This window comes from Oryctolagus cuniculus, chromosome 14 (assembly GCF_964237555.1).
Source record: "Oryctolagus cuniculus chromosome 14, mOryCun1.1, whole genome shotgun sequence".
Classification (NCBI taxonomy): domain Eukaryota; kingdom Metazoa; phylum Chordata; class Mammalia; order Lagomorpha; family Leporidae; genus Oryctolagus; species Oryctolagus cuniculus.
Genome location: NC_091445.1, coordinates 1603460 through 1627912, shown reverse-complemented (window position 1 = coordinate 1627912; position 24453 = coordinate 1603460). Strand labels below are relative to the sequence as shown.

At 63.5% G+C, this 24453-nt stretch overlaps 2 protein-coding genes across 9 annotated transcripts in view; one reads left to right on the top strand and one right to left on the bottom strand.

Annotated features, from left to right (window-relative positions):
- Positions 1-12418, top strand: part of WDR41 (WD repeat domain 41) — a 48749-nt gene extending 36331 nt beyond the window's left edge. For 3 of the 6 annotated variants that reach the window (XM_070056307.1, XM_070056309.1, XM_070056308.1), the window contains 6 exons: positions 1083-1193; positions 7307-7491; positions 8829-8950; positions 9837-9925; positions 10500-10630; positions 12127-12418. In XM_070056307.1, coding sequence (XP_069912408.1) covers positions 1083-1193; positions 7307-7491; positions 8829-8950; positions 9837-9925; positions 10500-10630; positions 12127-12279 — 791 coding nt within the window. In that variant the 3' untranslated portion in view covers positions 12280-12418. Of the gene's footprint in view, positions 1-1070; positions 1194-7306; positions 7492-8828; positions 8951-9836; positions 9926-10499; positions 10631-12126 lie in introns of all 6 variants that reach the window. The other 3 variants (XM_070056306.1, XM_070056305.1, XM_070056310.1) reach the window with 2 other exon arrangements.
- Positions 12419-12571: 153 nt separating this feature from the next.
- PDE8B (phosphodiesterase 8B) overlaps positions 12572-24453 on the bottom strand; it is a 163770-nt gene continuing 151888 nt past the window's right edge. For all 3 annotated transcript variants that reach the window (XM_070056304.1, XM_070056301.1, XM_070056303.1), the window contains 9 exons: positions 22209-22373; positions 22050-22095; positions 21580-21715; positions 20677-20875; positions 18094-18311; positions 17132-17252; positions 15465-15617; positions 14427-14556; positions 12572-14170 (listed from right to left, as the gene is read on the bottom strand). In XM_070056304.1, the coding sequence (XP_069912405.1) occupies positions 14061-14170; positions 14427-14556; positions 15465-15617; positions 17132-17252; positions 18094-18311; positions 20677-20875; positions 21580-21715; positions 22050-22095; positions 22209-22373 (1278 nt within the window). In that variant the 3' untranslated portion in view covers positions 12572-14060. The remainder of the gene's footprint in view (positions 14171-14426; positions 14557-15464; positions 15618-17131; positions 17253-18093; positions 18312-20676; positions 20876-21579; positions 21716-22049; positions 22096-22208; positions 22374-24453) is intronic.

The window sequence follows — 24453 nt, the reverse complement described above, 5'->3', positions numbered from 1 at the left end:
CCGGTTACAGAGAGAAACACGGGGCAGCTTACTTTCTGGAGAGGAGTGTAGGAAGGCAGCAGGCTGCCCCTGGGAGAGCCGTGCTGTCCTCAGCTGTCAGCCGACCTCAGCCCAGAACCTCCACGCATGCGTGGGCCACGGCGCGGCCTCGCTCTGGGCGTGCTGCTGTGTAGACTGAGCATCTCAGGGCCGTGACGGCCTTGTTAACATGCAGTACTTCGTTCCCAGAATGTGGTACGTGTTCAGTAAGTATTTGCTAATTCGTTGTGATTTTTGCATATTCTGTTTGAGGGATCTTCATATAGTTTATGGAGAATGTGTATTGTGGGAAAATGGCATGTATTTCAAAAAGCTTTTTGCACGAAAAAAACATCTTCTGATGCCATCTTTCCACCCACTTTGCGAAGTGCCCTTCTGTTAATGGAAGTCGGGATGTGCGCTCGGTTAAATAAAGCTGATGTGGTGAGACCGGGGAACGAGTGGAGCTGCTTACTGGACGTCTGTGGACAAAGGAACCGTGTAACCAATGTCATGAGGCGTGTTCTCTCCAGAGAACTCGTAACCGAGAGGTCTCCCCTGAGTTCTAGTGCAGTATGGACTTGGAGCTTATTTGTCCCAGGACTTGGAGTCCTGCAGATGTGAGCAAAGCGGGGGGAGGGTTCGGGGTGCCGAGTGGTCCCTGACGAGGGGGGAGGGGAGTGGATGGACGTGCATGGGAGCCCGCGAGAGGACGGTGGCTTCAGTCTCCGGAGGAGTGCGCAGAGGAGTGCCACGGGGACAGCTCTCGGGGAGGTGTACGGCCCGGCCGCCGTCTCAGGTGCTGGGAAGACGTAGTTGAAAGCAGTGTGAACAGGGTGCTCCTCCGATGGGGTTTCGATGTGATGGGTATTTTTTACTTACGTGTGCGTGTATTGAAACATCTCACTGAACTGCATAGATGCATACAATTATGGAGTGAAAGAGTAAAATGAAGATCAAAAAGAGAAGGCAGCTACCACCTGTCCGCAGTGACAGACACGCTGGCTTTGAGGAGTGGCGCGCTGTCTCTGGGCCTTGTAATGCTGCCACAGCTGTCTCTGCAGTCATTTTCAGGTTGGTGGCACCCTCGGAAGGATCCCTGGAGTGGGACATTGTGGAAGCTAAGCGCCTCCTCGGTCACCAGGATCATATTCTGTCCTTGGTCAATGTCAACGGTAAGCTCAGTGTGTCCATTCCTGTCGTGTACGTCTGTGCTTGTTGACGCTGAACTTGAGTCTTGTGCCAGGACGCCAGGGTTGCTGTCATTAAAGTAGTGCTTTAGGGGCAAGCATCTCACCTGGTGGTTAAGACGCTGCGTGGGACACCTGCTCGCCTGGGTTCAAGTCACGGTCTGCCTCCAGTTCCAGCTTCTCGTTGATGTGCACCCTGCGAGGTAGCAGGTGATGGGTCAAGATGTTGGGTCCCTGCCACCCACATGAACGACCTGGATGGAATTGCCTGCTCCTGGCTTCCATCCCTGGCGTGGCCCAGCCCCTTTGAGGGGAGTGAGCCAGTGGTTGGAAACTAACTCTCGAGGTTTCAAATCAATAAAAATAAAATAACACAAAGCTGTAGGTTAGCGGGGATTGTCTTCTCCTTGACCGTGTGGTGCAGCCAGTGGAGCTGAGTGAGATTCTCAGAGCGCCAGGACTAAGATGGAGGCACGAGAGGAGACTAGACCGGAGAGCGTACCTCAGGCAGTGGCTGGCGGCTGTGGGGTGCTCGTTGTAGGCCTGACACGAACGCCTGTCAGCTTCCCAGCGTTGCCGGCAGCTGCGGAGAGACTGGAACGTTACGCCCTCTCGTCCCTCTGCCCACCCCGTTCAGTGCCGTGCTGCGAGTTACAGAGTGAGAGGAGCAAGCTTTGGGCCGGCTGTGTCGGGGCTGCAGACCACCTTGCAGAAGGTGGAGCCCGTGTGCCGCCTCCCGCCCTCCGAGCGGGGAGGGCTGTCACTGCGCAGTCCCGTTGGGCTTCGTAGTGATTCGAGTGGGTATCTTGGAGGAGCTGAATCTGACGTCGGATGTCAGGACGACGTTGACACTGAGCTGTTCACTTGCAGATAGTGAACTTGGGTGTCGGCAGAGCTGTCACGGGTGAGGGGTACGCCAGGTCAGATGAGCAGACGCTTGCTAGCGTGTGCTGTATGACAGGTGCAGGCCGCAGGAGGCCTCTCCGTGTGGTGGTGTGTGTAAGCAGGAGTCTGGGGGAGGCCTGGCACAGGGGGCAGCACGTGAGTCTCCAGACCGCTCAGAGCGTCTCTCCCAGCTCTGGATCTCGTGAAACCCGGGGGCAGATCCTCCCCAGCCCCAGAACGTCTGCGGGCAGGAGCTGGCGGAGGTGGGCGGTGCCCTTGCTGCTCTCTGGGGCTCGGACTCCAGCACGCGTGGCAGCAGCACAGGGGTGGAGCCGCCTCACGCTCCAGGCCGTCACGCTGAGCCCCCAAGTCTGAGCAGGGGCGGCGCTTCCCGCCCTGGCTGCTGGGCTGGTCTCCAGCAGTGAGCACTGTGCCGTAGGGCCAGTTCAGTTACTCAGGGGAGGGTCGCCGCGTGTCCCCGAGCCAGCCGCCAGCCTACTTCATGGCCTTTACTTGGTGAATGTGATACGCAAAAGGCTTAGAGCGTTTAGGGAAGTTTTCTCCGAGTATTTCTGTGCCAGATTCGTAAGGGGATGAAAACGGCAAACCGAACCACCACCAGAGTCAGTGACGTCACAGGAAACTCCTAGTCCAGTTTGCTCTATCAACTGCTGACTGTAGCGGCGCCCTTCAGGGAAAAATACTGACAGTGTTGTTGAGGAAGCACCGCTGGTCAGGTGGTGGGTGAAGTCTGCAAAGACTGGCCGGCTGGCAGGGGCCCTGCTGCCCAGAGGCCCCCCCCCCCCCCACCGAGGGGCCCTGCTGCCCAGACACGCCCCCACCACCACCACCGAGGGGCCCTGCTGCCCAGACACGCCCCCACCACCACCACCGAGGGGCTTTGCTGCCCAGACGCCCCCCCCCTCCGAGGGGCTTTGCTGCCCAGACGCCCTCCCCCCCCACACCGAGGGGCTTTGCTGCCCAGACACGCCCCCACCACCACCACCGAGGGGCTTTGCTGCCCAGACGCCCCCCCCCTCCGAGGGGCTTTGCTGCCCAGACGCCCTCCCCCCCCACACCGAGGGGCTTTGCTGCCCAGACGCCCCCCAAGGTTCCTTGCCCCACTCTGGGCTCTGCTCTTTGCCTTCCCTGTGTGCCAGTGCAGGTGTGGCCAGGCGTGGGGTTTGTCAGTCCTGGGGGGCAGGCATTTCCAGTGAGGTGGCCGGGGATGCCCTTGGAGGGGTACACCCCGACTCCGGAAGTGCAAGTGCGAGTCCCAGGCTGGAGTGCCCAGACGGGGCTCTGAGGCACCCAGGACGGCCCCGCTCACGGCTCACGGCTCATGGCAGATGCCTTTGCGTGCTGCGTGGATTCCTCCCCTCTCGTGCTGACAGCCCGACAGGGCCACCACAGAGTGCTGGTGCTCGCCAGGGCCGGGAGAGCTTCACACAAGTGGCTTTGAGTGCTTCCGGTGCGAGCCGTCCGCCACGCTGCGCCATGGAGCTGGTGTGGTGGCAGCGTTGTGAGGGACGTGTTGGGCTGTGAATCCTCCCGGCGGTGCACTGCTCTCACTCCAGCATGCCCGCTGGTGCCCAGTGCCGTGTCGCTGGTGCACAGAGCAGCCACAGAAGTGCGGCGTCTCGAGCCTGCGTCTGTCACTGTGCGCAGGCAGAGTGGGACTCGGGCCCAGGCGTCTGTGTCCTTGTGAGTTGGAGTGAAGTTGGACAGAGGGAGAGGGTGCGAGGGAAGGCTGTGGGTGGGAAGACGGGTGCTCCCTTGCTTGCCTGCACTGGGCCGAGCCAGCTTCTCCGCGAGGCGGGAGGCAAGCGTCGTCACGGAGCAGGTGCTGCCGTCACCGGGAAGCTGCTGGGCCCGGCAGCCAGGGCCGAGCGGCGGTTCCACGGGGCCGCTGGGACCATTCCTGGGACCGTGAATGTGCTTGGCAGTTCCCGTCTTGCTGGCTTGTTTCACAAGTGCAACAATGAAGCCACAATTCCTGAGCGGTGTGTTCTCAGACTTTAGTAGCAGATGTTTTCATGGGATTCCCTTCATGTGGAATCGTGCCAGGGACCCAGAGGTACCCTTTTATGTCTCATTTAGGTAAGATTTTCCTTTTTAAAGTTGTATTTGAGAGAGAGCTCGCTTTCTTTATGCTGGTTTACTCTCCAAACGCCTCCAACAGCTGGGATTGGATGAGGCCGAAGCTCAGAGCCTAGAATTCCATCTGGGTCTCCCAGTGGGTGGCAGGGCTCCAAGTACTTGAGCCGTCACCCTCCGTCTTCCAGGGCTCATCACCAGGAAGCCGGAACTGGAAGCAGAGATGGGAAATGAAGCCAGGCTTTCTGACAGGGGACTGTGAACGTCCCAAGAGGTGGCTTGGTCTCTTTCTTTTCTTTTTTAAAAAAGATCTGTCTCCCGCTGCTCTCCCAGGCACTTTAACGGGGAGCTGGGGCAGGGGTGGAGCCGCTGCGCCTGGAAGCCGCCGCTCGTGAGATGCTGGTGTCCCGGCAGTAGCTTAACCCTCGCACCGCAGCGCCAGCACCCTAAGAGGGGCTTACTCAGTGATAAACACACACCCCGATGGCTGTGTTCAGTGGCTGTGCAGTCATTTTTAATTTGATTTGCAGAATCATTCTCATTTAATGCATGAGAACTCTAAGATAAAGGTGAAATGACTTCCTAAACTGGACAGAGCCGCATTCAGAATTTCAGTCTTTGTTCTGTCTAACCCTCTAGATGTTAAGCATTAAAATAAATTGACTTTTCTTTAAGATAGTTTCTAATGTAGTTGTATATTTTTTATGAAACATCATAACATGTAAAGTGTATTGGCCCATCAATTTCATCATCTTAAAGGTTTTAAAAACTACAAGTCACACAGAAAACGAGGAAGTAGAAAGATAAAACATGTAAAAATCAAAATCATCCCCCCCATCCAGCTTAATGCATCAGTGCACACCCTTCTAGGTGTGTGTGTGTGTGTGTGTGCGCGCACGCCCATGTTTTACTGCCTTGTAACAAGCTGTCGTGAATGGCCGCATTTCCCTGTAGCCGAGTTTTACAGCTCCATATTCAGTGCTGGCATTATTTCACTTGTGGATGCCTCACTAGTTTATTCAGCCCAGTTAGATGTTCAGTGTCTTCAGGATATCTAAGAGGACATACAGCAACCTTGTACGGATGCCTTTGATGCGTTTCCTTTAAGATAAATTCCTAAAAGCAGAATTGTTGGATCAGTAGGTTTGAAGTTTTGATGCATATTACCAACTTAATTTTTTCAAAGATTTATCTCTATTTATTTGAAAGAATTAGGAGAGGCAGAGAGAGAGGTCTTCCATCCGCGGGATCACTTCCCAATTGGCCACAATGGCTGGAGCTGTGCCAATCCAAAGCCAGGAGCTTCTTCGGGTCTCCCACGTGGGTGCAGGGGCCCGAGGACTTGGGCCATCTTCTACTTTCCCAGGCCACAGCAGAGAGCTGGATGAGAAATGGAGCAGCTGGGACTCGAACCTGTACCCGTATGGGATGCTGGCAGTGCAGGCGGTGGCCTTACCCACTGTGCACATCACTGGCCCCCAAACTTAATGTTCAGAAAAAAGTTCACCAGTTTATTCCAGGACATGAGCTGTGTGTCTGAATCTGTTGTGTTTACCACGGTTGGGGCTTTTCCCTTGTAGAACAGGGGTTTGCAAGTTAGTAGTATTATGGCTTCTAGATTGCTCTGTGAATTAAGGAGTTGAGCACCTCTTCACATTGAGAGACCACGTGTACTCTTCTTTGTGCCTTTTCATGTCCTTAGCCCTTTTTCTCTGCCAGAGAATTTATGAGTGATTGGTAAGAGCTCCTTACAAATCCAGTATAAGAAACCTACTTTAACGTCTTAGCTGCAGGATTTCTCCCCAAGCAGATACTGTCCTGGGTCCCCCCGCCCGCCTGGACTGTCCTGGGTCCCCCCGCCTGCCTGGACTGTCCTGGGTCCCCCCGCCCACCTGCCTGGACTGTCCTGGCCCCCCCCACCTGCCTGGACTGTCCTGGCCCCCCCACCTGCCTGGACAGTCCTGTCCCCCCCCCCCCCGCCTAGACTGTCCTGGGCCCCTCCCACCTGCCTGGACTGTCCTGGCCCCCCCCACCTGCCTGGACTGTCCTGGGTCCCCCACCCACCTGGACAGTCCTGGGTCCCCCCCCTCCCCTGCCTGGACTGTCCTGGGTCCCCCTCCTGCCTGCCTGGACAGTCCTGGGTCCCCCCCCCCCCGCCTGCCTGGACTGTCCTGGGTCCCCCTCCTGCCTGCCTGGACTGTCCTGGGTCCCCCTCCCGCCTGCCTGGACTGCCCTGGGTTCCCCCCCCCACCTGGACTGTCCTGGGTCCCCCCACACACACCTGGACAGTCCTGGGTCCCCCCCCTCCCGCCTGCCTGGACTGTCCTGGGTCCCCCCACACACACCTGGACAGTCCTGGGTCCCCCCCCTCCCGCCTGCCTGGACTGTCCTGGGTCCCCCCCCCCCGGACTGTCCTGGTCCCCCCCCGGCCTGCCTGGACTGTCCTGGGTCCCCCCCCACCTGGACTGTCCTGGGTCCCCCCCCCGGCCTGCCTGGACTGCCCTGGGTCCCCCCCACACCTGGACTGTCCTGGTCCCCCCCCACACCTGCCTGGACTGTCCTGGGTCCCCCCCCGCCTGCCTGGACTGCCCTGGGTCCCCCCCACACCTGGACTGTCCTGGTCCCCCCCACACCTGCTTGGACTGTCCTGGGTCCCCCCCCACCTGGACTGTCCTGGGTCCCCCCCCACCTGGACTGCCCTGGGTCCCCCGCCCACCTTTGCTCTTCACTACTTCATGTTCGTGGAAGCATGCATGTCCCTCAGCCCTCTGTACCCTTATTATTCTATTTTAAGCTCATTATTAGTCAATTTATTGAAGAGTTATTATTTTAATTGAGAACTTTCCTTTGATAGACAATCAAGGTGAAGTCTTTTTTGTTTGTAATCCCCTAAACTGAGCCCGGTATTCCAGCGTGAAGTGTCTGTCTGTTAGACGTGAAAGGCATTCGTTGGCGCACACCAGGTCCGTCCGCCTGAGTGTGCGTGGGTCCTGCCCGGCCTGGCTGGGCGCCTCCTCGCCGTGGTGCTGGTTGTGGAACACGGCTGCGGGGCAGGCCTCTGAGCTGGACCTGCAGCCCGGGGGAATGCTGGGTAACGCCTCTGTGACCTTGCCTAGATGTGAGCCTTGTGTCGGGCTCCCACGTTGGAGAGCTGATGGTCTGGGGCGTCCTGGACTGGACCTTGAAGGCCGCCGAGTGTAACTTCTGGGACCCGTCTCCACAGCTGGACGCCCAGCAAGAAATCAAACTCTGTCAGAAACCAAACGACATTTCCATTCATCACTTCACGTGCGATGAAGAGGTAAGACCGTCGGCGGCGCAGCTCTGGCCTTGGCTTTGTTAATAACCCAGTTTCTCACCCGGTGACCTCGCCCCGTGGTGGACATTGGCAGTGTGGTTCCTCGTGCTGCAGCTGGGGCTTCACCGTGGGCGAGGAAGTGGTTAGATGGCCGAGATTTCTAACCCTGCGGGACTGGATTTGAGGCCGAGGGTAACACTGCGAATCCTGGAGACTGTAGGACGTCCCCGGGAGACTTTGGGAGTGCCGGGAAGTGGCGTCCTGCGGTGAGAGACGGTGAGAATGGCAGCGTCTGTATTTCAGGCCTGGCCGTGATGCCCAAGGGACACGTGACACCTTTCTGCTGTGACACGTCCGTGGCCCTCGCCTCCAGAGTCGCGTGGCGTGGCTGGGGCGGGCGCTGGGTTTGCTCAGTGCCTGGGCCGTGCGTGTGCCCTGCGCTGGGTTTGCTCGGTGCCTGGGCCGTGCGTGTGCCCTGCGGTGTGCCCTGTGCTGGGTTTGCTCGGTGCCTGGGCCGTGCGTGTGCCCTGCGCTGGGTTTGCTCGGTGCCTGGGCCGTGCCATGTGCCCTGAGCTGGGTTTGCTCGGTGCCTGGGCTTCCCCGGGGAGACGCTGCCGAGCCTTGGCGTCCCGGGTCAGATGCTGTGGGTGGGTGGGGGGTTCCTGATGGTGTGGGAGCTTGGGGGGCAGGCGGCGTGGTGAGACCCCTCCCAGCAGCTGTCCCGCGGCTTCCTCTTCTCCTCCTCTCTGCTGCCCCCACAGCCCGTGCTAGGCTGCTGCGGGGCGGAAGGTGGGTGGGAGCTAGAGGAGGGGACCCGTGTTGCTCCTGCGGCCTCTGAATCCGCGCAGAGACCGGGTGGGGCTGCCGGCCGCAGGCTGCATTCTCGTCCGGTCCAGGTCTCCTGACGGCCTAGAGCTTTGCTCACAAGTCAGGCACGCAGTGGCGAATTAATTTTCTCAAGGACACTGGCTGTGCCGAGGCAAGCCCCAGGCACCGCTGCTGCAGGGTGGATCCCAGGGCAGCGGTGCCCGGGGCCGTCCCGGGTGGTGGCCGTCGCGGGTGGTGGCCATCCTGGAGTGGTGGCCATCCTGGGTGGCGGCCATCCTGGGTGGCGGCCATCCTGGAGTGGTGGCCATCCTGGGTAGCGGCCAGCCCGGGTGCTGGCTGCCCTGGGTAGCGGCCGTGCTGCGTTCAGGGCTGAGCCTCACATGCAGTGACGCGTTTGGACGGCAGAGGGCAGCACAGCACCGCTGCAGGCTCGGGCAGGGCTGAAGCGGCCTGCTGGAGGGCAGTGCTGCGTGTGCCGGCTTCTGAAGCCCCCCCCCCCCCCCCGCCCCCAGAACGTGTTTGCTGCCGTCGGGAGAGGTCTGTACGTGTACAACCTGCAGATGAAGCGGCTCACGGCCTGCCAGAGGGCCGCACACGACTCCAGCGTCCTGCACGTCGCCAAACTGCCGAGCAGGTAGCGTTCCCCGGCCCGGGCCGCAGACGGCGGACCGTCACAGGTGCAGCGACGGCCCGCGTCACCTCTCGGGGCTCGGTCCGGGCTCCTCCTGTGTCCTCACGGCCGGGCCAGCGTCTTAGGTAGACACGGAGTCGCACGGAGCTGCATCCTAAGAATTAGGAACGTGGTGTGTGCCATGAGGTAGACTCTGGGGCAGGCACCGCGTTCGGCGTGTGTGACGTCTGTGACCCCATTTCTGCTGGCTGCGGCCCGGATCCGGGCTCTCTGCTGGCTTCAGCGACTGCTGCTGCCCCCAGCAGGTTGGCCCGCAGAGCGCTGTGTAGAGCGAGGCGCGCCTGAGCCAGCCGCGCCCCGGGCCGGGGAGTGGACGCCCCGCCTGCCTGCCTCCCGCGTGCACTGTGGAGCGAGTCTGGCAGCACCGCGGGCGCCGGGCCTGCTGTGCTCGGGTCGCACTGGGAGGCACACGGCAGCGAGGGTGCGGGGGTTCTGTGGCTGCCCCCGGAGCACGGGTCCCCCCCCCGCTCTGTACCTGGAGCAGGGGCTCACCCCCCCCCCCGGAGCACCGCCCCCTCCCTCCCCCCCCCGCTCTGCACCCGGAGCACCCCCCCTGCACCCAGAGCACAGGTCCCCCCCCCCCCGCTCTGCACCCGGAGCACTGCGCCCCTCCCCCGCCCCCCGCTGTGCACCCGGAGCACTGCCCCCCCCCACTCTGCACCCGGAGCACCGCCCCCTCCCTCCCCCACCCCCGCTCTGCACCCGGAGCACTGCCCCCCCCTGCTCTGCACCCGGAGCACTGCCGCCCCCACCCCCGCACCCGGAGCACCCCCCCGCACCCGGAGCAGGGCCGTCTTGGGCTCCGCGTGGCTGATCTCTGTCCCGACAGGCAGCTCATCTCGTGCTCAGAAGACGGCAGTGTGCGCATCTGGGCGCTACGTGAAAACCAGCAGGCTGCAGCCGAGCCCGTGCCCACAGGTCTGTGTGCCCAGCGCGGCTCCCTTCTCAGTGAGGGGCGGAGGAGGGCACGCAGGCGCCTCCCGTCTCCAGGAGGACTGACTGCTTTGTGTGGCCCTCGTGTAGAGCTGCCTCTGGCCTCCGGGCAGCTGGGATCGCTCTTCCGAGGGGACCGTGGCCATGTGGCCTTGGGGTGACCGGAAGGAGCAGGGGGCCTCGTGAAACACTGGTTCAACACAGGGCGCTCCCCTAGACGTCAGAGCAGAGTTCTCTCGGGCAGTGGGGCAGCACCCGGAGCCCCCTTACACCCCAGTGTTCACGTCCTGGGCCTGTGCGTCACTCAGCCCGGCGCGGGGAAGGCGCGGGGCGTGGCCTCCGGCGCCTGCTGTCCCCGCTTCTCGGCTCCCCTGCCCCTCCGACCGGGGGTTGCTCTGGCTCCTGGGGCCGCCCGCATGCGTGGGTGCACAGGGACAGCGCAGGAGGTGGGGGCTGAACCAGACCTTCAGGAGCCCCAGCGTGGTGCCCGATCCCTGTCCGTGTGCCTCTAAGGACAGAACGCGGACTTGGGAAATGACGGAGTGACCGTGTTTCCTAGGGTTCTTCAACATGTGGGGATTCGGGAGAGTGAACAAGCAGGCCAGCCCGCCTGCTAGGAAACCAGAAGTCGGCACTTCCTGCTCGCTGGAGCTCATCGGAGACCTCATCGGCCACTCCTCCTCGGTGGAGGTACAGCTTTCACACTTGCATTCCAGGCTCTGCCGGGGGCCCTGGGCCACGCCTCTGCGGTGGGAGGAGGAACGTGGAGCTGCTCAGCCGTACGGGGGGGACGGGGGGAGCGGGGGCGGGGGGGACAGGGGGCCGCAGCCACACTGAGCTGCCTCTGGGGTGGTGCGCGTGGAGTGTGGGTAGGAAGGGCACTGAGGACGTTGTCGTTGGCGGGAGTGGACTGGGTTGGAGCACTAGGTTCCGAGACAACGCGTAAGAGTGGTGTGCAGACAGATTGTCAGGGTTCCTGCATTGAACTCGGAGGAGCCTGGGTTTCAAATATTATCCATCTGAAAGGCAGAATTAGGAGCGGGAGCTTCTGTCCACTGGTTCATTCCCAATGGCTGTGACAGCCAGGCCGAAACTAGGAGCTGCTTCTGGGTCTCCTACGTGGGTGCAGGGGCCCAAGGACTTGGGCCATCTTCTACTGCTTTCCCAGGCCACAGCAGGGAGCTGGATTAGACGTGGAACAGGCCGGTGCCGTGGCTCACTAGGCTAATCCTCCACCTTGCGGCGCTGGCACACCAGGTTCTAGTCCCGGTCGGGGTGCTGGATTCTGTCCCGGTTGCCCCTCTTCCAGGCCAGCTCTCTGCTGTGGCCTGGGAGTGCAGTGGAGGATGGCCCAAGTGCTTGGGCCCTGCACCCCATGGGAGACCAGGAGAAGCACCTGGCTCCTGGCTTCGGATCAGCGCGCTGCGCCGGCCGCAGCGGCCGTTGGAGGGTGAACCAACGGTAAAAGGAAGACCTTTCTCTCTGTGCACTCTGTCAAAAAAAAAAAAAAAAAAAAGTGGAGCAGCCCGGACTTGAACTGGTGCCTGTATGAGATGCCCACATCGCAGGCAGTGGCTTCTCCGTTTATGCCACAATGCTGGCCCCAGGTTTTACTTTTAAAATAGTGGGTCTCTATCTGACTGGTGGGGGGAGCGTGACGGTAGCACATTAGTCATCAACAGTCAAATTCTCTGTGTAAACCCAGAGGAAGTGCTCAGTGCTCCGTGCTCCGTGCAGGCCCCTCGGCCCGCATCCATTTCTGGAATTTACTTCTCCTGTTATACACAGGACCTCAGAAAGCTCTTGGGAAGAGGGGATTGAAGGTTCTCTTGGTGCCAAAGGCGCTGAACCCGTGAGGTGTTCCATACTGTGCATTGTCTGTGCACTGGGGCCATCTGGCCCAGGCCTCTCCTGGGCCCTTCCCTGTACCTATGCCGTGTTCAGGAGGGTGTGAGGCTGTGTCCGAGGCCGCTCTGAGGCCGACAGAGAGGAAAGGAGCTCACGCGTGGGCCTGCGCCTTCCCTGTGCTGCAGGGGCCCGTGCCTGCGGGCCAGGGGCGTTGGTGTTCTCACAGGAGATGCCATGGCTGGGGAAAGGTGGCGCTCAGACAGGACAGTGACGGACGTGTGGCCTGCACGTCAGCCGCGGCGGGCAGCTCCTGCGAGCCGTCCTCGTTGCTATTCCAGATGGTTCTGTACTTCGAAGAGCACGGCCTGGTGACGTGTTCGGCCGACCATCTCATCGTTCTGTGGAAGAAGGGGGCGCGCGAGTCTGAGCGGCGCAGCTTACAGCTGTTTCAAAAACTGGAGGAGCAGGGGGGCTTGCACCGCGCCGCCTAGCCGAGCCCCGCGGCCCGGTGAGTGTGCACCGTGACAGGGCCCGGCACTCGCTGCAGTCCTCATCGTTTCTCTCAGCAGTAGTGCTCTGAATGTACCCGCGGCCTGAAGAGATCATTAAAATGTTAGTTCTACTTACAAAGTGAGAATTTTATGAGAATGTATTTTTTCTTAGTGTGAATTGGCCTGAACAGTCGTTGACTAGATGGGTACAACAAACTTAACAAAAAACGTGCGTCAGGAAAAAATGGTGTGGATTTCCAGTCTCCTTGAACTGTGCCAGCGCTGCCGCGGGCGCCCCAAGAACAGTCCGACCAAGGAGAGGCCCGGCGAGGCGGGGAAACCGGGAGGCCTCGCGCTCCATCAGCTCCGCTGCCCCCCGTACACCACTGAGCTCCGCGCTGCCGCCTGAGCTGCAAATAGGGGCGGGGTGAAGGCCCCGAAAGGCCGCCCAGTCCTTCTCAGGGGCTCAGTTGGCCTCTGGGCACCGGCTTTTCCCCGTTCCGACACGGCCTACATTCTGGGTTAGGCCAGTGTTCTCAGTTTGATCACAAGACAGCGAGCAAGGCTTGGAACCAGCTCTTTATTCCAGTGCCGCGTAGATGGCCGGAGTCTGGTTCCCGCCGGGAGCTCACACAGCACACGGAGACTTTCCCGTGTCTGCACGTGCCCTCACGGTGCTGCCCCGGGGAACACCGCACTGGACGCAGCGGCCGTGGGCGCGGAGGGCCAGCCCATTCCGGAGTCTCAGGTAGAGGGTTTGAGACTGTCTAATAGTGATTTTACACTGTACCTTGTCTCCAGCGGGGTTTGCATTTTCCTGCATTGGCAGTGACGCAGTTTACAGGAAAGCTGTCTGGTCTCTGCCCACTCAGAGCAGGAGAGGAGGTCGGGCACCCGACCACTGTCACTTGGCCACAGGCAACCTCTGGGGGCCTCTACTGCGGGGCCCTGGCGTGATGACGCTAAACGCAGTCTGGAACTATGAAACATCTAGGTCAGAGGTGAGAGGATCCGTGCCCACAGGCCCTGCTTACAAGCGCCCCGTGCTGGTACCAAACAGGAAGGGAAAATCCACACCTGCACACTGGTACCAGAGTTCCCACAGGGCCCACAGCGCTGCAGCACAGAGAGGGGCAGCTAGCCTAGGGCGGGACGTTGGCAGAGGGCAGTAGAAAAATATGTACTGTGCTTCTGAACACTGGAACCAGCAGCTCAGAGTGCGAGGGGCCGCCCCGCAGGTACGCGTCCCGCGGCACTCCACCACCCAGCCCAGGGCGGGACCGGGCCTCGGCGCGCCCCTCGCAACCCCACACCGATGGTCGTACAAATGTTGCACAGCAAATGCATATAAATTGGTTTCTTTTTAAAAAAGCTTATCCAAGGGCATTCAGCTTAAATGGCTTTTATATCCCACTCCGGATCGCGGCTGCCTCCCCGAGCCGGAGGCGAGCTCACGCGTCCCCACAGCCTCCCCGTCACCCATGGCCCCGTGGGTGGCCCCAAGAACCACAGAGGCTGCCTGCTGGGCCAGTCTGAGCAGACGGACACGTGCGCAGTGCCTCCTGTGGGAGGGCGGAGCTTCTGTGTCCTGCTCGAGCCGGGGCGCTCCGCGGTTGGACAGGGGCACACGGGATGACAGCACAGCGGAGCGGGCCTGGGGGGGCTCTGTCGCCGAGTGCGCAGGAGGGCATTTTTCTCGATGGAACGCGGCGGTGATGGTAAGACTTGGACGAGACGCAAGGTCTGCGAGAACCGGGCGGCGGCGGCCCCTGTCGGCGGCTTCAGCTGGGCGGCGGCAGGCGCAGGCTCTTGCACTTGAGGTCGTCTAGCGTCTTCCAGTGTTGGTAGTTATCGGCCAGGTGCTGCATCAGAGCCGGCAGGTGCGCAAAGGCTGTGAGGAACAAGAGGGGCCGTCGGGTGGGGCCGGGCCCACGCCCGGGGAGGGCACGCCCTCAGCTCTGGGCCTGAACACGAGCCGCTGACATAGAAACCCCACCCTGAAAAGCGGTTGTCGGGGCTGGCCCCAGGACCCTGCGTGTTCCCAACGACAGGCTGAGCCGCACGGAGGACGGGAAGGCCTGGTCCCAGGCTGCCACCGTCCACGGAGCCTTCCGCACGCGGGCGTCCGTGCAGGGGCGTGGCCTTACCGTCCCAGGCGTCGAACATGTCCGTGATGAAGTAGTCGATGAAGGAGATCTGCGACTTGGGGATGCTGCAGGTGCTGCGGTCGAACACGGGCATGACCACCGGGAGCCCCTGCCTCTTCTCCTCGTCCGTCTGGAAGGAGACGGCGCCGCGGCCAGCAGCCCTCAGAGCCCGCACCGCGCCCGCACCGCGGGGCCCTGTCCTGCGCTCGCGCCCTGTGACCGCGCGGTCAGCCCCTGGCGCCGCTCTGCCCTGACCGGGGAGGGCACTGGCTGCCATTCCTAGCCGCTTGCAGTCCCAGGCACGCCCCGTGGAAGCAGGAACTGAAATTCCTAGAAACCACGACCTGCTGCTGCTGACGCGGGGAGCGGCACCTCCGCCCACGCACTCCGCCGCGCCGTTTCTACAGGAGCACCACGAGCTGGAGCTGTGGGGGTGCGGGGCCGTGAGCACGCTGCCGGGGACGGCCCACACCTCCGCAGGGGCTGCGCTGCCCCGTCTGCGGGTGGAGGCCAGGGAAAGGGCGCCTGCACCGGGAGCGCGCGGCAGGAGCCTCGCTGCCTCCCTGCACAGCGGGCAGGAGCCCCTCAGCTGTCCCGGGGGCCCCAAGTCCATCGGGGCTCAGGACGGCGCGTCCCGCCTCTCACCCGCGGCTGAGCAGCCCGTGCGCCCCGGGGCAGCCAGCCACCCGCAGCGTGCAGGCTCCCACTTCCTGCGTCTCTAACTCCTTACACGGCCCGCGGCCAGGTGACCACGCCTTTCCTCGCTGCTCTGCTCCCGTGTCCCCCGGAAGCCTTCCTACGTCGACCCCCACATCGGTGAGCCACCTCAGCATTCGCACAGAGCTCCTCCCACGTCCCCTGCATCGCGCGCCAGCCACAGGCAGGGAGGGGCCCGGAGCCCCCAGCGCCCTGCAGGCAGAGGCAGAGGGGCTCCGGGGAGGGAGAGCCGCCATCAGCACCTCCAGGAGTCACGGGGCGGGGCGGGGGGAGTCCCCGGGGATCCACCCCCAGGCCCGCTCCCCCGCGGGGGCCGCGCACCTGTGCAAAATACTCCTCGGAGATCCGGCCGGCCCACTCGATGCACAGGTCCAGGGGCCGGCAGGGGTTGGCCACGTCGGCGCACTTGATCACCATGCGCTTGATCAGGACCTGGTTCTCGGGAGCACTCCTCCCCGGCGGGCTGCACTCGGTCTGGGAGACAAGGGGCGCAGAGGCTCGGCCCGAGCGGGGCTTTCCGTCTCCCTGACCCCCCAGGTGGTAACACAGCAAAGCCAGGGGCCAGCACTGGCACAGAGCGGGTTAAGGTGCCCGTGACGCCGCCATCCCACGGGTGCTGCTTCCTGTCCTGAGCCAGCTCCCTACTAATGCGCCTGGAAAAGCAGTGCAGATGGCCCGCGTGCTTGGGCCCCTGCACCCACGTGGGAGGCCCAGGGGAAGCTCCTGGCTGCAGCCTGGCCCTGCCCTAGCCATTGCGGCCACTGCGGGAAACGTACCAGTGGATGGAAGCTCTCTCCCTCACTTGCCTTTCAAATAAATTAATCTTAAAACCCAAAGCCGCCCACACTCAGCTGTACACACGCACTGCTGCCATGAGCCCCTTCCTGCAGCGGCCGAGCGGAAGCCCTGGGCGTGGCACTGACTGCAGCCGGCTGCCGGCGCAGTCTTCTCCCCCCTCTGGTGGGCCTTGCGACCACCAAGCAGCCTCCAGGCCACAGGACAGCCCAGGAAGCTCTTCTCTTGGGGGCTGGGAGAGCCCCCTGATCCAGGAGCGGTGATGTCACTGAAGCAACTTAAAGTCTGAGACACGGAGGACAGAGCTCCAGGGACTCTGTCCAGCTTCCCGTCTGTGGGTGGCAGGAACCCCACCAGTTGAGCTCCCACCTCTGCCTGCCAGGGTGTGCCTGCACCAGAAGCTGCAGTGGGCAGCAGAACCGGGACTCGAACCCAGCGCTCCAGTGTGAGACCCGGTGGCGGGAGCTGCTGAGCAGGGGCCCACCCTTGCCCTTCTGTGAGAGCCAGACACACCTCCCACCACTGATTCCTAAACCCCAGCCTTGGCCAGGGCCGGGCCAGGCTGTCCCTGGGCACCAGGAACCCCTTCCAAGACTCGCACAGGGTGAGTGAGGGTACGGCTCTGCCTCCCAGGCTCGGCGTTGGCAGGAAGCTGGGGTCGGCTCTGGAGCTGGGACTGGAACCCAGGCCCTGTGTTACTCGGACTACCTGCTGGGGCAAGTGCCAACTCACTTGGGTGATTTTCAACAACAGAGCCTCTGCACCACGTCCCCACAGCCTCAATCTGTAAGGGCCAGGGCCAGGGCCAGCAGTGGGTTTAACAAGGGAAAGCAGGTGTGCTTTTGGGTTCCAGTCCCTCTGCGGTCCCGTCAGTCCTCGCGCGTTCAGCATCCACCAGCAGGAACATTCTCCGATCTGAGCTCTCCCGAGAGCTCAGGGAACAGACAGTGCGAGAGGGCGTGCGCCCCCAGGCTCTGCGGGGCGGCCGGGTCCGGCCATCGCCATCCCGGAGCCGGGCTGCAGCGGCCTCTGGCCTGTGGGCTTGGCCGTTCTTTCCAGGAGCTCTGAGCGGCCGTGGACGCGGGGCCGCACCTGGCCCCGGGAGAGCCCGAAGGCCTGCCCAGAGCCCCTCCACCCACTGCAGGCAAGCACCCCGGGCCGTCCGCGTGGGCGTCTCGCGTGGGAACGCTTACCTCGGCCGCCAGGGGCTTGTTGATGCTGTTCACGAATTTGTTCACGTGTTCAAAGTGTTTCGTCATCTCCGTCGCCAGAACCATGTCAATAATGGCCTGGCGCAGCGTCCGATAGTGGTTCCTGAAACCACGGGAGACAGGCGTGCTCACGTCACGTCCCCCACAAAGACAGCAGGGCGGGCGCTCGGTGCTGTGCTGGACGGCCACGTGGCACCCCCGCGTCCCCCCTCAGCGCCTGGTTTCGCAGCTCCACGTCCCACCCAGCTCCCTGCTGGTGCAGGCCCCAGGAGGCACAGAGGACGCACGGGCTGGGCCCTGCCCCCGGCGGGGAGACCCGGGCCGAGCGCCCAGCCTGGCCGGTGCGGGCCTCCCGCAGGGGGAAGGCTGGCTCTGCCTCTCTGCCGTCAGTAAAGTGAGAAACCACTGGTTTTGTTTTCTCGGAAGCAGAGGAGCATCGTCCTTGTCACCAGGCCATGGCCTCCCTCCTGCCCTGGAGGACACAGCGACACGGGGCGCAGCTGGCCCAGCGCCTCCGGGGCAGACCCAGTGGCTGCGCCGCAGGGAGCCACGCCGACTGTGCCGAGGGTGGCACGGGGCGACTTCCTGTTCGCAGGTAACGCCCTGGACCACGGCTGGCGGGAGCCGTCCTGCAGGGAGCCACAGCCCTGCCCACTTTCCTACTCGGGGGCGCCTGCCCGAACCCTGACTGCTGCGACCTTCCCGGGGCAGGGCCCGCGTGGCCAGCGCTTCCGCGAGGGAAGGGTGGGGCTTCCGTGAGATAAGGTGCCTGCGAGACCCTCGGGAACTCACGGAGGCCCCAAGGCGCCTGGACGGTGGAGCTGAGTGTGCTAGGGCCGGGGCACAGGGGCGAGGCGAGGCTTCAGAGACCCGGGCCGCACGGCGGGCGTTCCCACCGCCCGCCCAGAGCCCGGCACGGCCCGGCACGGCCCGGCACGACGCACCTGTCGATGTTCTTGAAGATGTTGCACTTGGTGTCCTTGACCGTGAGCTGGAAGGCCAGGGCGGTGTGGTGGCTCTCCAGGACGGCCGTGTCGTTGTACAGCACCGCCAGCTCGCTGCCTGCGTTGCACAGGAAGGAGTTGGTCCGGCCCGGGTGGTCCACGTCGTGCACGGTGGCCGCGATCAGGGCCGCCACCTCGTCCAGCTGATCCAGGCTTCCCTGGGGTGGGGGAGCGGCGCCGAGCGTTACCGGGGCGTCGGGATCGCGTTCGTCCCTGGGGGCGGGGAACGTCCCTTCAGCCCTCTGGGACCTCCTGGAAGTCGGGGGACAGCCTGGGACCCCCCTCCCAGGCAGCACACTGGAGGGAAGTGGAGCTCGGAGCTGTGGTCAGCGGCCCACGCCACAGTTCCCTCCCCACGGACGACCTCAGCGGTTCCACGGGAGGCGGCCTTTGCCCCAGCGTGGCCCTGCTCTGACCCCCCTGAGAGCAGACACGGCAAACCAGCCAGCACCCCAGACAGCTCTGCAGACGGCGCAGGTGGGGACCACGCACACGCAACACAACCACGCCCAGCGCCGCCATGGAACAGACCCGAGGGCGGGGAGCGGCTCCCGCGGGCAAGGCCAGGCTGGGCCAGCAGGGGGCGCTAGGAGCACCTGCCGGGGCCCGCTAGGAGATGCACGCGGTGTGCCCACGGCCTGGATCAGGCGTGGGGCAACTCTGTCCCTGAGGGCAGCTCCATGCACGCGGTCCGTCCCCGCAGCTGCGGGACGCCTGCAAGGGCCAGTGCGGGAGGACGTGTTCTGATCCGCCTGGCCGCTGGGCGGCGCTCGCGGTTGCCCTGCACAGCGCGACAGCGGGCATGCGGGGGGCTCCCTTACAGGGCAGGCAGGAACCGGCCAGGCGGCCATGGGGAGACTCCCAGCCCCCCCCCCCCCGAGGTCAAACCGCCCAGCCAGGGCTCTCAGGAACCCAGCAGAGCGCAGGGGCTGATGGCAGGGGCGGGGGCAGGTCACCTGCCACGCGGGCTCCGGCTGTGGGGGTTGCTGACCCCACCAGAAGGGAGTTCTGACCCCAGGAGTCGCTGAGGGGCCCTGGGCGGCCAGTCACGTGCCCGGGTCCCTGGCAGGGGTCACGTGCCCGGGTCCCTGGGCGGCGGTCAATCTGTCCCCCTAGACCTCAGAAACAGCGGCGGCTCCCCACGCTCTCCTCCAGGGTGAGGCTCAGGGCCCGGGGCACACAGGCACGGCTGTCCCCAGATGCCCCGGAACCTGCCGGACCCCGCCCGGGCAGGAACTCAGATTCCAGCAGCTGCGGCACAAGGCAGTGGCAGCACAGATGGCCAAGCCCCCTCCCGGGACTGGCGCTGTGGTGTAGCAGGTAAAGCCGCTGCCTGCAGTGCCAGCATCCCACAGGGGTGCCGGTTCAAGTCCCGGCTGCTCCTCTTCCAGTCCAGCTCTCTGCTGTGTCCTGGGAAAGCAGTGGAAGATGGCCCAAATCCTTGGGCCCCTGCACCCATGTGGGAGACCTGGAGGAAGCTCCTGGCTCCTGGCTTTGGATCGGCGCAGCTCTGGCTGTTGTAGCCATCTGGGGAGTGAACCAGCGGATGGGGGATTCTCTGTCTCTCCCTCTCAATGTCTGTAACTCTACCTCTCAAATAAATAAAATCTCTAAAAAAACCACAACTCTAGACATGGACTTGGCCTACGATCCAGCATCTCACTGCTGGGTGTGTACCCCAAAGACGCGAACACGCGCACCAGAAACTTGTACCACCAGCGCCCTGCTCACCACAGCCATCAGCAAACGCAGAGGGAAATGGGCGTGCACGCACACGCGTGACACACACGCACACAGCAATGCTATTCAGCTACAGCGGTGAAATCCTGTCACATGCAGCAAAACGGATGAAATGGAGGGAAGCGGGCTGGGTGACGGAAGCGACACAGGAGGACAAACGCTCGTGTCGGCCCTCCCGGGGGGACGCCGAGAACGCAAGCGCCCCGAGCTGACGGACGCGGACTGCTGCCGAGGGCTGCGGCGCCGGGCGCTACGGGGGTCACGCGAAGCCGGCTTCAGCTGGCGTGGTTTCCCGACTGTGACAAGCGCCACCATGGCACAAGACGTTAACAATGGGGACAGCTGGCTGGGGGTGACACGGGCTCTTCACACTTCCTTGTGTTGTGAATTTAAGACTACACTGAACTAAAGCCGAAGTTACAAACACACGGACACACGCTCACACCCACGCTCGGCACACACCGACGCGGCCAGCAACGTGACTGACGGCTCCTGAGGATCTGCGGTTCGCCCGCGACCCACACCTAACAGCAGAACCACCTCCAGACCTAGAACCACCTCCTGCAATCGTAAACTGGGCCCTGCGACCTCGTGCCACCGCTCCTGGCCCGCGGGTGCAGTCTGGGCTCACGGCCTGGCCGCTGGGATCCACTGGGGTTCCGGGGGGGGGGGGGGCTGGGACAAAGGCTGGTATTTTTACAGCACCAAAATGACGCAGTTTGGGAGGCCAACAACTGTCCAGTGGGTCCCCAGCAGCCCGTGGCCCGCGTGCCGCCCACCTACCTTCACCCTCTCCTTGCCGAGGAAGAAGGCAGTGGCGTGCAGGACGTCGGCGGCGTGCGTGGAGTTGTGGTAGGCGTTGGACGGGTGGTAGTTGGCTTCGATGACCTGCAGCCAGGCCCGCAGCGTGGCCTCAGAGCAGTTCAAGAATTCACAGACTCCAAACCGGGTGAAGACCTTCAAGCCCAGGTAAACCAGCGGCCTAGAGAAACGGCAACAAACCCCGGCCTGGCACTCGGCCCAGAGCCTCATGGTCGACCGTACCGGGACGGTGACGTTTCCCTCCTGTGCACCTGACGTGCACAGGGACGGGTCAGCAGCCTGTCGGGACCCAGGTGCTCACAGGGACTGGTGCCCTCGTCCCAGGGTGCAGGCCCTCCATGGCGCTCTCAGCCCAGATGAGGCCCCGGCAGCCCCACGCCGCCCTGGTGCACCCCAAGATGACGGAGCGGAAGGAGGGCCAGGGCCAGGGCCAGGGCCAGGGCGGGCTCCCGGGCAGAGTGCACTTGCCCATCCCACCCCGCAGAGGCACAGCCCTGGGAGGAAGCGGCCCCCTCGTGGCACGGGGGAGCCCTCCCAGGTCCCCGCTGTCTCCCCTGCCCACAGGGTGGGTCTGGGAAGAATTCCCGGTGCCCTCCAGAGCACGACGCAGGCTGGGCCTTGCACAAGTTCAGGGCCAAGACCACTGGGACGTCTCAGCCCAGCAGCACCAGGGCGAGCCCGAAAGGCGGCCGCGCCCTCCCCGCAGAGCGGCCCCGCGGGCCGGCCTCTCCTAAGGCTCCTACAGCGTGGCCCACGGGCCGGCACCTGGGGCCCCATGGCCGGCACGCACGAGGCCCTCACTGCCTCCAGGGGAGGCGGCCTGCGTGGGGCCAGCGGGGCCGGCACAACCGTGGGGGCGCCTACCGTTTGTGCGTCACCGCTTCCAGCTCGAAGATGTTGAAGTCCCAGCTCTCCTCGTTGTCCAGCAGCTGGGCGATGCAGGGCGGGGCGTCGTTGATGGTCACCGGCACGGCGAGCGGACCGTGGCTCTGCGGCGCGTCTGAGCACACACGGCGGGCAGGGCCTGGTGACTCTAGGATCCTCAGGGCCCCCGGCTGCTGGCCGCTACCCGTCTCGGCCTCCCCTGCCTCAGGGGTCTCCTACTTCATTAAACTCGGGACCCCCAAGCAGAAAAGTGACTGAAGCCGACCTGCTGTGTGAACGTGCAGCCGACTCTAACTGTGCACAACTAACAGGCAGGACTCCTCGTTTGCAGTGTAGACCGCAGAGATGCTCCGGGGGAGTGGCACCCAGGCCCTCCCCAGGCGGCCATCAGGACACCCGAGAGGCACCAGCTGCGGACAAGCAAGCGGGGACCCACGGAGTGGACTTACTCTTGGTGAACACGTACTCGTTCCCCGACAACCGTCTCAAGCCATCCTGGAACACACAAGGTTGCCGTTGGTTGCGTGATGCCAACCACACCGCCCACGGCCCGCCACCGACTCCCAGGAGCGGGAGGCAGGCAGAGCTCGCCGCGGCCCCCCACTCACGCTCATGAGGCCCCCGACAAGGTCGCTGGTGTGCGGGTCTTCGTCTTTGGTCCCCAGCTGCGGGGAGTAGAGCTCCGTGGTCCGTAAGATTTCCAGAACTCTGTCCAAGGCTTCCGCCACGGTGACCGGGCTGTTCTCCTGGGCCGCGTTGATGATGTTGATGACCTGGGAAGGCAACCAGGGCGGGACAGAGTGCCAGGGTCCCACTTCCTGGCAGTCCCCCGCGGGCCGCCATCCTCGAGAAGCCACATCCAACCACTCCCGGGGCAGGGACAGCTCCAGGCACCCTGCACTCAGGCCGTCCCCCTCTGAGCCGTCTCGGGTCCTGGGCTGCCTTCTCCTCTCGCCTCTCCCACGGGCACCGGGCCTCTGAGTGCTCCTCGTGCTGAGCACCGTTCAGTTCCACGATGGGGAACGCGCAGCTCCACCGCAGGACTCAACCCCGTCTCCCGGCCCTGTCCCCCCCGCACCCCCCACTCTCCATTGCAGGACTCAACCCCGTCTCCCGGCCCTGTCCCCCCCGCACCCCCCACTCTCCATTGCAGGACTCAACCCCGTCTCCCGGCCCTGTCCCCCCCGCACCCCCCACTCTCCATTGCAGGACTCAACCCCGTCTCCCGGCCCTGTCCCCCCCGCACCCCCCACTCTCCACCGCAGGACTCAACCCCGTCTCCCGGCCCTGTCCCCCCCGCACCCCCCACTCTCCACCGCAGGACTCAACCCCGTCTCCCGGCCCTGTCCCCCCCGCACCCCCCACTCTCCACCGCAGGACTCAACCCCGTCTCCCGGCCCTGTCCCCCCCGCACCCCCCACTCTCCATTGCAGGACTCAACCCCGTCTCCCGGCCCTGTCCCCCCCGCACCCCCCACTCTCCATTGCAGGACTCAACCCCGTCTCCCGGCCCTGTCCCCCCCGCACCCCCCACTCTCCATTGCAGGACTCAACCCCGTCTCCCGGCCCTGTCCCCCCCGCACCCCCCACTCTCCACCGCAGGACTCAACCCCGTCTCCCGGCCCTGTCCCCCCCGCACCCCCCACTCTCCACCGCAGGACTCAACCCCGTCTCCCGGCCCTGTCCCCACCGCGCCCCCCACTCTCCACCGCAGGACTCAACCCCGTCTCCCGGCCCTGTCCCCCCCGCACCCCCCACTCTCCACCGCAGGACTCAACCCCGTCTCCCGGCCCTGTCCCCACCGCACCCCCCACTCTCCATTGCAGGACTCAACCCCGTCTCCCGGCCCTGCCCCCCCGCACCCCCCACTCTCCATTGCAGGACTCAACCCCGTCTCCTGGCACTGTCCCCCCCGCACCCCCCACTCTCCATTGCAGGACTCAACCCCGTCTCCTGGCACTGTCCCCCCCGCACCCCCCACTCTCCATTGCAGGACTCAACCCCGTCTCCTGGCACTGTCCCCCCGCACCCCCCACTCTCCATTGCAGGACTCAACCCCGTCTCCCAGCCCTGTCCCCCCCGCACCCCCCACTCTCCATTGCAGGACTCAACCCCGTCTCCCGGCCCTGTCCCCCCCGCACCCCCCACTCTCCACCCCAGTGCAGCCACTGCTGCCTGGCACGGCCCAACCCAGACGCCCCCTCCCCCAGAGCCGGCCAATCAACGGGACCCCGAACGCAAGGCCAGGCCGTTCTCCTGCTCTGCACGGCAGCAGGGAACACTTCAGCCTTCGGTAAGCCCATTTCTATTTGTTTGGAAGTCAGAGTGACAGATAAACACACACACACTCTCTCTCTCTCTCACACACACACTCACATGTGGCCCTCTCTCTATTTCTCTCTCACACACACAGGGCCCTCTCTCACTCACTCACATATACACACACACAGCCCTCTCTCCCTCCCTCTCTTTCACACTAATACACACACACACAGCCCTGACTCTCTCTCTCTCTCACACACACACACTCACACACACATGCACTCTTACACACACACATACAGACTCACATTCTCACACACTCACTGTCTCTCTCTCTCTCTCTCTCTCTCACATACACACACACAGGGCCCTCTCTCACTCACTCACAGCCCTCCCTCCCTCCCTCCCTCTTTCACACACACATACAGCCCTCTCTCACACACACACACTCACACACACACTCTCACACACACACACTCAGAGGGCCCTATCTCACTCACATATACACACACACACTCACACACATACAGCCCTCTGACTCTCTCACACACACACTCACACACACACACTCACACACAGACACACTCACACA